This window comes from Eschrichtius robustus, chromosome X, assembly GCF_028021215.1.
Source record: "Eschrichtius robustus isolate mEscRob2 chromosome X, mEscRob2.pri, whole genome shotgun sequence".
Classification (NCBI taxonomy): domain Eukaryota; kingdom Metazoa; phylum Chordata; class Mammalia; order Artiodactyla; family Eschrichtiidae; genus Eschrichtius; species Eschrichtius robustus.
Window position 1 is genome coordinate 96,184,723 of NC_090845.1, and position 11,161 is coordinate 96,195,883.

General features: G+C 43.5%; 1 protein-coding gene across 1 annotated transcript in view; it reads left to right on the forward strand.

The window, feature by feature from the left end:
• The window catches only part of VSIG1 (V-set and immunoglobulin domain containing 1), a 35,013-nt gene extending 24,493 nt beyond the window's left edge, over window positions 1-10,520 (forward strand). Inside the window, 4 exon segments of the mRNA XM_068532669.1 lie at window positions 4,833-4,988; window positions 5,382-5,501; window positions 9,307-9,454; window positions 10,217-10,520. Coding sequence (XP_068388770.1) covers window positions 4,833-4,988; window positions 5,382-5,501; window positions 9,307-9,454; window positions 10,217-10,520 — 728 coding nt within the window.
• The last annotated feature ends 641 nt before the right edge of the window (window positions 10,521-11,161 follow it).

Genomic DNA, 11,161 nt, shown 5'->3' on the forward strand with positions numbered 1-11,161 from the left:
ATTGGTAACAAGGTGCACACCCCAGGAGGACTGCCCAGAACCGTCTGAGCTTGCTGCCCAGGTGATGCCTAAAAAGAACCAGCCATTTACTGTGAGGTTTGCTACTGCATCTACCCACCTGGAAAAGAAGAAAAGGTAATCGAGAGCTGATTTCTAGGAACGGGATAACTCCATCATGTTTTTATTTTGCTGCACCTTGTGCTAGGCTTTGGGGTACAGGGGATGACAAGAGAAGTATACACAAGCCCTTTCCTGGGAGAGTTGATGTTCCAGTGTGGAATAGATGCTAGCACATCAGGCTGGGAGTCAGAAGACCTAAGTTCTAGCTCTTACTCTGCCACTCAGTGGCCTCAGACAAGTCAGTCCACCTTTCTCTGGCCATTTTGAGATGGGGTTGAAATTCCTGCCCTGTCATATTATAGTTATGAGAATCAAATGATATGCTGGAGATTCAGTGTTCATAGAATTTGAGGGATTAGTCCCCTAATGGTTTTCTGTTACTCCCTGGCTCTGGGTTGTCCTTCTGACCAGAAACAACCTAAAGAAGCCAAGCCTCTTTTTCTCTGAGCTTGGAAATAGCCCTGAGGTAAAGTTAGGGTGGTTAATATTCTTAAATTTAAAGTTCAGAGAGTCCCTAATCAACTTCCATAAGAAGTTGAGGGTCATTTCCTCTCTAAGTTGTTTTTTCCCATGAGTCTTTGGGTCAGTTGTTCTTGCAATGACTGTGTCATGACTTTTCCTTAAGCATCCAGTACCCAGGCAAGATAAGAGACAGAAGGCTCTGTGGATTTCTTTGTTTGGGAACTCTCAAAGTCCTGTTTTTATTAATTAGGCTAAGAACAAAGGCATTCCACAAATTTATGCTTTCTGGAAATTTTGAGACTGATAATTTCCTCTAAAAATTGCAGAGGCTGTTTGCAGTTCTCAAATTCTATTGCACATGAGTGCCTGCTCTGCTTGCCCTGACTGAGGGGTGGGGCATGGTAGGGGCAAGTGTGTAAGGGAGACCAACTGAGGAGAGAGGTATTGATATTTCCTTAAATGTTGCTCTTCCTCGCAATGCGTCTTTTGGAGACTTTTCATAACCCAGTGGTAGACATAGATCCCATGCATTCACTCATTCATGCATAAATTCATTCAGCAAACCCTGAACACATGTTCAGTTACTATGGTAGGCAATGGGGATGGAAAGATGTAAAAGTTCAGCTCCCAGCCCTCCTAGACTTCAAAGTCTAGTGGGGGAGGCAGATATATAACATAAGCTTACAGTGGAGGGAGGAGAGGAGAGCGGGGAGATCACAGGGGAAAGGGCATAAAGCCGTGCAGGGGGAACTGGAGAAGGCTCCCTGGAGAAAGTGACTTCTGCATTGAATGTTGAAGGATGTGCAAGAGCGTGTCACGCAGAAGAGGGGATGAGGTGGCAGGGCACGATTTAGGTGAAGGAAACAGCAATGCGCAAAGGCCCAGGTGGTTTGGACGACCATTCATTTGAGAGACTTCCATTAGGTATGATAGCCTTGGAAAATGAATATCTGAAAAATACCCAGCAGAAGTTTGAATAATTATTTTGTATGCATTTGGAACAAGCATCATCTTCCTTCTGCAATTTGGCACATAAAAAGAAAATGATGAATTTAGAGAAGGTTTGAGAACACACTGAAGCATTTTCATTTATTTTCTGAGGTGAGCCTCTTCTTCCCATCCCAATTCTGTTGAAAGCAATAAAGCTAAATGGTAGATCAGTGGCTTTGCCAGTAAAACATCCAAGTTCTGTCGGGGACTTTAACTGGATGAAATGTCAATTCAATACTGAATCAGTAGTCTTAGAAAATATACGGGTTTGGGATGTGGTTCAAAGTGACTCACTAAGTGTTTGGTTAATAAAAAATAAAAGAAAAATGTGTTCAGCAAAATTAAAAAATGCCTATCTGGGTTTGATTCTGGGCTCAAGAAATGAATGCAAGTCATTCCAGGTTTTTGTCCATAATTAGTTCAAGTCCTGGGGTCTGGCTCCGTGATGAAGCACCCCCATTTAATTTTCAGTTCAGATTATTCTCTTCCACTTACAGTGGAATAAAATCACCATGTTTTTTAAAAAGGCAATATCTAAATCTAGTGATAGGTGCACTGGATTTCTGGTTAAATAGCCTAGTTTATTTAGGGTAGGCAAATCCAAGGAGTTATCTCCATCTGAGGAAATCCACAGTAAGAAAGAATAAAGAGGGACTTCCCTGGTGGCACAGTGGCTAAGAATCTGCCTGCCAATGCAGGGGACACGGGTTCGATCCCTGGTCCGGGAAGATCCCACATGCTGCGGAGCAACTAAGCCCGTGTGCCACAGCTACTGAGCCTGTGCTCTAGAGCCCGTGAGCCACAACTACTGAAGCCCGTGTGCCTAGAGCCCATGCTCCGCAACGGGAAAAGCCACCACAATGAGAAGCCCACGCACCGCAACGCAGAGTAGCCCCCGCTCGCCGCAACTAGAGAAAGCCTGTGTGCAGCAATGAAAACCCAATGCAGCCAAAAATAAATAAATAAATAAATTTATTTAAAAAAAGAAAGAATAAAGAGCTAAACAGAAAAATACTTCTTTTAATTAAAAGACACCTGTTTAAAAGAAGGGATGGCACAACAGACAATTGGCTTAAGAAGGTATGGTACATATACACAATGGAATATTACTGAGCCATAAAAAAGAATGGAATACTGCTGGTTGCAGCAGAATGGACGGACCTGAGAATATTATGGTTAGTGAAATAAGTCCAACAGAGAAAGACAAATACTGTATATCATTTATACGTGGAATCTAAAAAATAATACAAATGAATGTATATGCAGAACAGACTCACAGACATAGAAAGCAAACTAGTGGCTATCAGAGGGAAGAGGGGGAAGGGGGAGGGACAGGTTAGGGGTGTGGGATTAACAGATACAAACTACTATATATATAATAGATAAGCAACAAGGATATACTGTATAGCACAGGGAATTATACCCATTATCATAACCTATAATGGAGCCTAATCTGCAAAAATACTGAATCGCTCTGCTGTACATCTGAAACTGTAACAGAATATCGCAAATCGAGCATACTTCAATTAAAGGACAAGAAGGGATTGTGAAATTTTCAAAGAACTCTAGCTATATCCATCTGTTTTCCTGCTCACATGTACAGTGGGTTAGAGTCTGAGATTGGAAGGTTGTCAGTGGCAAGGTTGGAAATGTGGCAGCAGGAGTTCATTCCTGCCTGTGGCCAACAGCAATTCCATGTGTACGATACTATATACATTATTTTATTTATATAAATACAATATATTTGGATTAGCTGGAGGCCAGGTAATCTCTTTTTCACATTTTACAGGTGAATCAACTGAGGTTTGGCTATGCTAGGTTACTTGCCTAAATACGTCTAGGGTAAAGTGGAGCAGGGTTCGGTGTGGATCCAGAGCTGTGCTCTTAACTGCTGCCTCCCAAGTAAGAGCCAGAGAGCTGGGCAGGCTGGAGCATTTAGGGTCTAACTAGCCTAAGGTAGAGAATCTATGCCTTTGGAGTGTTTTATATCCAAATTAAGGAAGGTGAATTGGAAAGTATCGATTCAGATCCTTATCTATAAGTCAGACTGAGGATAGAATAAGCTGTGAGCATTAAGATAAGTGAGGAGAATCAGATTCTCAGCTTCCCACAGGAGTTCCCCATACGCAGCTGAAACTCAGTATATCCCAACTGACCTCATCATCGCCCCTTCCTCCTCCTCACTACTTCCCTGAACACCTGCTCCTTACTGTAACCCTAACCCTCACCCTAACCCTGTATTTATCTCAGGGGATGGCAAGATCATGTACCCAGCTGTCAAATCAGGAACCTGGGAGCCATCACTGAGCCCACCCTCTTCCTCATGCCACAGATCCAGCTGGTCCTCAAGCCCTCTCGACTTCTTAATACGGCTTGAATCTGTCTCCTCCTGTCCCTTGGCTCAGGAACCCCTGGAGTCAGAGCAATTCATCTAAAACATTAAAATGATCATCGTCCCTCCCCTGCTTAAATTCCTTCTGTGGTCCTGCTGCTCTCGGTATAAAATACATGAAACACAAAGCCCCCTAATCTATGGCCTCACTGCTCTCTAGCCTAATCTCTTACCACTCCCCCACCCTACTTCAGAACTGTGTCAGAGTCACTTTTGAATTTCTGGTGCCTAGTCCGGTGCTGGGCACACAGAAGGCACTCAAGTAAATGCTTGTGGCGTGAAGGATGAATCAAGATTTCAGTGCCCTGTAGCACACCCCTCCCCCCCAATGGGTTTCCCCTCCCGATGAGGGACACGGGCAAATTCAAACCCTCCATTTTGTGTCACCCCCAGAAGAATAAATGCCAAAAAATGACTCACAAAGGAAAAATATGGCATTAATAAAACAATGTTTTAAAAAGAATAAGTAACCAGTTATCTCCAAGTATTTAAGGGTTCTGTTTTCCTTTAAGACTGTGCTTCCAAAGTATAAACTATGTTCCTAGTTGTTTTTTAATAAAGGCATATTTTAAGGCACAATGCGGAAATTCATGGTTATGAACCTGGGGAGCAGGCAGATAGAATGGATGCTATTAGAATATTAATGGTCCAGTGACGGAAGGTCTTTGTACCTGAAGTGCTCTACTCCCACCTGGTGGTACAGCTAGAAAACTGTCAAAATAAGTTTTTAAAGATTTTTAAAAAAAGTAAGTGTACATATTCTACAAAATGAAAGTGAGGAAGTGAATGAAAGTGAGGAAGTGACTAAAATTGGTACAGACTGCCATTCATCATGCAGGAGTTTTTACTCTTTGTCATTGCCTTACAGTCAAACCTTCCAAGCCCTTTTGCAGCATCCAAGGAATACCAGAACCTGGCCATCCTATATCTCTTACTTGCCTCTCTGTGCTTGGAACACCTTCCCCGGTGTACTACTGGTATAAACTTGAAGGAAGAGACATCGTCCCAGTGAAAGAAAGCTTCAGTGAGTATAGCCCTCTGCTGCCCCTGGCAAGGCCTGGTGTGTGGGCTTGGTTGACAGCATGTGTGTGTGACTGGCTGCTTGTCCTTAGAGCACAGTCTTCTATTTTTCTGGGGGGAGAATGTACAAAGAATCTCAATCTTCCATCAAGATGGTTGTCCTCTGGTCTTCTCCCCAACTTCTAGAAGTCAAGACCATTTTTGGCTCACAGGTGGTGGGTGTGGAGAAAATAAGCATGGTCCCAGATGGGAGTCTCCAGGGGTCTAGTTGGACCCTGGACATCTCAAGAAAGGGAGGCCAATGTGAGGAAGTGGGTGGGCATTGAATGGTCTGCTACATTCCCATGATCTCTACCCACGTAAGAGATTTCAAAATGCTATTTCCTGGTTTTGACAGACCCAGCCACCGGGATTTTGTTTATTGGAAATCTGACCAATTTTGTACAAGGTTATTACCAGTGCACCGCTATCAACAACCTTGGCAATAGTTCCTGTGAAATTGACCTAACTTCTTCACGTGAGTTGATCATATAACTTTAACAGTTTCTCCTTAAGTCAAGTATCCTGGGCCTGCCAATCAAGTAAATTAATTAGAATCCCCGGTTAGTCCTTCCTGACTGGAGATTTTGGTGCTTTATTTATAGGTTGACATGGTGGATGACCATCCTAATATCTAACGCTTACATAATACTTAATATATGCCACGTGCTGCTTCAAATTGTTTACAAAAATTAATTTGCTTAACCCTCACAAAACCTCCGGAAAGTTAAACAACAGCCTCATTCATAGTACGAAGCTGAATTTTCTTTGTGATGCTGTTGGTAGATCCAGGTGAAGCTATAGCAATCTGTGTCAAACATGGAGCTCACAAACTTTCCAGTTATTGACTAATTTGCTAAAATCTGCCTCTAATAATAATAGTAATAACGACACTTGCACCTGCATTCAGAGTAGCTAATATTGCGGAGCACAAAATATGTGCCGGACGCTTGGCCGGGTGCTGCGAGCATTATCCCACTCAGTCCTACAATCACCCCGTCTAGGAGGCAGAATATATTGTTAAGCTTCACTTTGCTGAAAAGGAAACTAAAGCTCAGGGAGGTAAGTGACTTGCTCAGGGTCATTCAGTTTGTAACTGGCGGAGTCACGATGCCTCTAAACCTCAACCTTCCAGTTCAAAGGTGCCTAGTTACTAAGCATAGACTTGAGGGCCTGAGATTGTCAAATTGGGCCAATCAGGGGGCAAGTTCTCACAAGGGATCTCTTGCTACACCTCTCAAGGATCACTTCATTACATTTCAGATCCTGTCATTTATTCATTTTTTCAAACTTCCTTTCAATCTGTGATTTTAATATATACCATATCCAGGGGGCCCAGTTCCATTGGAATATTATTTTCCTATGAAGCTGAGCTTTCTTCCTTTTATTTGTCCGGAATCAGACATTTTCCAACTCCAGTTTGCTCCTTCATTTTCGTATCACTTTCAGCCATTTTTTTTAACATCTTTATTGGAGTATAATTGCTTTACAATGGTGTGTTAGTTTCTGCTTTATAACAAAGTGAATCAGCTATACATATACATATGTCCCCATATCTCTTCCCTCTTGCATCTCCCTCCCTCCCACCTTCCCTATCCCAGCCCTCTAGGTGGTCACAAAGCACCGAGCTGATCTCCCTGTGCTATGCGGCTGCTTCCCACTAGCTATCTATTTTACATTTGGTAGTGTATGTATGTCCATGCCACTCTCTCACTTTGTCCCAGCTTACCCTTCCCCCTCCCTGTGTCCTCAAGTCCATTCTCTACGTCTGCATCTTTTTAATCCTGTCCTGCCCCTAGGTTCTTCAGAACCATTTTTGGCTTTTTTAGATTCCATATATATGTGTTAGCATACTATATTTGTTTTTCTCTTTCTGAATTACTTCACTCTGTATGACAGACTCTAGGTCCATCCACCTCACTACAAATAATTCAATTTTGTTTCTTTTTATGGCTGGAAACTTCATCTTTTTGTGTGTCCTTTTTTGTGGTCCCATTCTGTCCCTGCTCCCTTGATCATTTCTGCTGTTTTCCTCCAGATCTTCCCCAATCTCTTTTTGCCTTTCTAGAGGTACAGTCATATTGCAGATATAGAGACTCCTCAGATTTGTACTTGAGCCTTGCTTCCTTTTGAATCCTCTTTTCAATGATGTCTAGCATTTGGCTTCCTTCCTGCCTTCCTGCCTTCTTGACTTCCTGCCTCCCTCCTTCCCTCCATCCCTCCCTTCCTCAAACCTTCATTGACTATCTACTGTATGCCAGGGAATGTCCTAGGCGATGGAGATTCAGACATTAATAAGATATATGTCTTACGCTCAAGGAGCTCACAGATTAGCTAGAGGCACAAACACTAAAATTTGTTAAATGTTATAACAGAGGTCTGCACAGGGTCTATAGGATGCCAAAGAAGAAACAACTAATTATGCTTATAGAACCAGGGCCAGCTTTACCAGTGAAGTGCTATTTGAGATGGAGCTTGCAAAGCCTGTTTCTTTATCTTTAAAATTAGGATGAGGGTAAAAGGAGGTTGAAGGATGACAGCAGAGCAGCAGACTTAGGAGGGCAACCAGTCCATGCTCGGGGAGGAAGGTGGGGGACTCCAGAAGGGATGTCTCCAAGGGAAGAAACAACAACATAAGAAACCGATAGGGCTTCCCTGGTGGCGCAGGGGTTGAGGATCTGCCTGCCAATGCAGGGGACACGGGTTCGAGCCCTGGTCTGGGAAGATCCCACATGCCGCAGAGCAACTAGGCCCGTGAGCCACAACTACTGAGCCTGCGCGTCTGGAGCCTGTGCTCCACAACAAGAGAGGCCGCGATAGTGAGAGGCCCGCGCACCACGATGAAGAGTGGCCCCCGCTTGCCGCAACTGGAGAAAGCCCTCGCACAGAAACAGGGACACAACACAGTCAAAAAAAAAGAAACCGATAGATTAGCCGATGTGTTTGAAACTACTGAAAGGACTTTTGCTGGAAATTTTGGGGATTAGTAATAATACATTTAAAAACCCATAAATCCCCAAATGAGGCAATTATTAACCTTGGGGAAATTTTTAAAATGTTGTACAAGAAAGAATCATACTATGTTCTGCAGCTGTGAACGATACTTACGTAGTCACAATACTGCAAACATTGATTTAACAGTACCTTATGTTATATTAGGAGAATATGGCGGGATGTGAGGGGAGTGGTGTAAGAGAGTTAAATCCTCAACCTCCAGAGTAGGAAGCCAATAGAAAATGACAAAAATTGGAAAAGGCAGAACATATTAGAACAAGTGTAATAGAAACATGGGGGCAAATTCCTCTTGTGAATGGGACTTAGAGATGGGAAGGAGTGGAGAAAGGAACTGCTGATTTTTTTTTTTTGTTAGAAGCCTAGTAGAACTGTTTGACTTTCTAAATGATGCACATGTATTCCTTTAATCATAGAAAGTTAAAAGAATGATCAGGCAACTCAACTAGGCTTTCATCTCAAAGTGTAAGATATCCATCCTTGCTTGAAGGGAGGCCGATGGGGATGGGCCCACCTGGAACCCAGACATGGTCTCTTGTGGACAATACCTCAGTGCTTGAAGGTCTGGCGCTCAGCTAGATCATCTCACGCTCATTAAGTTTCTCCGTAGACTGATCTAATAAACCAGATGCCTGTTTATGGAAATGGGCATATCCCTTCCCAGTGGCCAGAATGCATGAGGCTCTTTGGTGAGCATGGAATCTGTGGAAGAGAAGGTTTTTAGGGAACTACTTCACCCATGCTTTGGGAAAGCCTGGTGAAATGTCCCTGCCTGTAACAGACGTCATTTCTCTGGTGACCGGATTGCAGCTCCATCGTGTCTCTCACTGCCCAAGCAAATGCACGATGAAGACTTATTTCTCCAAACCACATTTTTTTTGGGGGGGCGGGGCCGTGCCACAGGATCTTAGTTCCCCGACCAGGGATCGAACCCGCGCCCCCGGCGGTGGAAGCGCAGAGTCCTAACCACTGGACCGCCAGGGAAGTCCGAAACCGCATTTCTAAAGCAACCCCACCTCCCCCAAGCTGGCATATTTTTTTTTCTTTATGTGTGTAAATGTGAATGGGAAGGCTACATAGTCAAGCCAGTCACCTTTCTTCTCCCGCTATGAGTCCAGCTGAAAGAGTTCTAGGGGTTTCCACGCTCTCAGCCCATACAAGGCACCTTCCCACTATATGAATGCCCCGGATATTCCCCGCTGGTCACAAATGCACGTGGATGAGGCAGACACTATGCTCCACTTTCCTAACCAGCTGCTTGTGTCCTCCAGATCCAGAAGTTGGAATCATTGTCGGGGCCTTGGTGGGTACCCTAGTAGGTGCTGCCATTATCTTCTCTGTGGTGTGCTTCGCAAGGAACAAGGCAAAGGCGAAGCGGAAGGAAAGGAAGAGAAATTCTAAACCCACCACAGAACTCGAGTAAGACCTTACTTTGTTGTCTTTACTTGAATAGGCATTTCTCAGGCCTATCTCTTTCAGTCAGCTCTTCCTAAGCACTCCTTTTAGCATAAGATATAGAGGTATCTTTCTGCTTACTCACTGCTTTTATAAAAGAATGGTGATGGCTATCGTGTACTGAGCGCTGTGGGCCAGACTCTGTTCTAAGCATTTTATGTGTATCAACTCATTTAACTGCCACGACAATCCTTTTAGGGTTAAGAAAATGTTTTAATATATTAATATACTTGTCCTTCTACCAATAGTGATAAAATATAATTTTTAATATTTATTTTATGGAACAAGGGGCCCATGGAAGCAAAAGTGCTGAGGGCCCAGGCTCTTGACCACTTTGTTATTTCTTATCAAATGTTATTTCTTATCCATTTCTGTGCTTCCACAATCAAGTGCCAAGCATTGTGCTAGATGGAGTGGGTGCTAGACATGCACCAGAGCCATGGATTTGGCCAAAGACCTTATTAGAACTTCAGACCCTTTCAACCTCACAACAGTTTTCTCACCTCTTAAACACTAGTTTGTCTTTCTTGAACTTTCATTATATTGTTGAGACCTAACCTTTCTGCACCCCAAATGGAGACCCGTGGTCTGACAGTGAGTCAGACTATCAGAAATCACAGAGGTCCCGAACAGATTGGGACCTATGGTCACTGAGGCTACAGAGCCTATGGCTCCATGTGAGATGTCAAACCCTAACTTGTTCTTCCCTGGGCCTTCTTCCTGCAGACTAATGACAAAGATAAACCAAAGTACAGAGTGTGAGACAATACCAGATGAAGATATCATCCAAATAGAAGCAACTCTGCCACCTTCCATCCATGAGGCTGAGCCTAATACCACCCTGTGGCCAGATCACAAGCCTATCCCCAAGCCTGAGCCTGCCTTGCAGCCTGCGCTGGAGCCGGCCTCAGGGCCTGAGCTTGCCCGGGCGCCTGAGCTTGAGATCAAGCTGGAGCCACAGCAGGAACCGGAGCCCTCGATTGTAGTTGAGCCCTCCTGTGACGAGGGAAAGGGGGTGATTAAGACATAGGCCAGTGGCCCGAGTACAGTCTTCATCACTAAGGAACCCATTACCGGCGTTTGGAATTCAGTTGACCTAACTAACCCACCACCTCCCTCCATTCTGACCAACCCTCTTCTAACAAGGTGCTCCTACCATCAATCCAAAACAGACAGGTCAAGATAAGTACTAAATAAATGCAAGGGTTCCTGCATTACCAGTATAGAGTACTTACAATTTGACTAACATGTAAACACAACTAATGAAATGACAAGTGATTTTGAGCTCAGTTGAAGGTGTTTTGCAACACCTGTGTCTTACTTCAGACAATCTTACTTCTCTATTTTTAGCTACTCTTTGAGATTCCACATGCACACATGACAAGGTGGCATTAACTGGATTCAATATTATTTCTAGGATTTGTTGTTGACAGAGCTTCCCTATTCATTTTCACATTGACCACTAAGAAAAGAATTCACCAGCATTATCTCATAGATTGGAAAAAAATTCCTTAAAATTCCAGAGGGAAATAAAGGGTACATATTAATTGGTACATAGCATTTAAAACTAGGTCTTAAAGTTAATGCTTCATTTATCATATTAAGATTTCCCAAAGAACCACCGGCTATCCAATATCTGAGCACAGCAAAATTTTAAAATAACCCAATTTT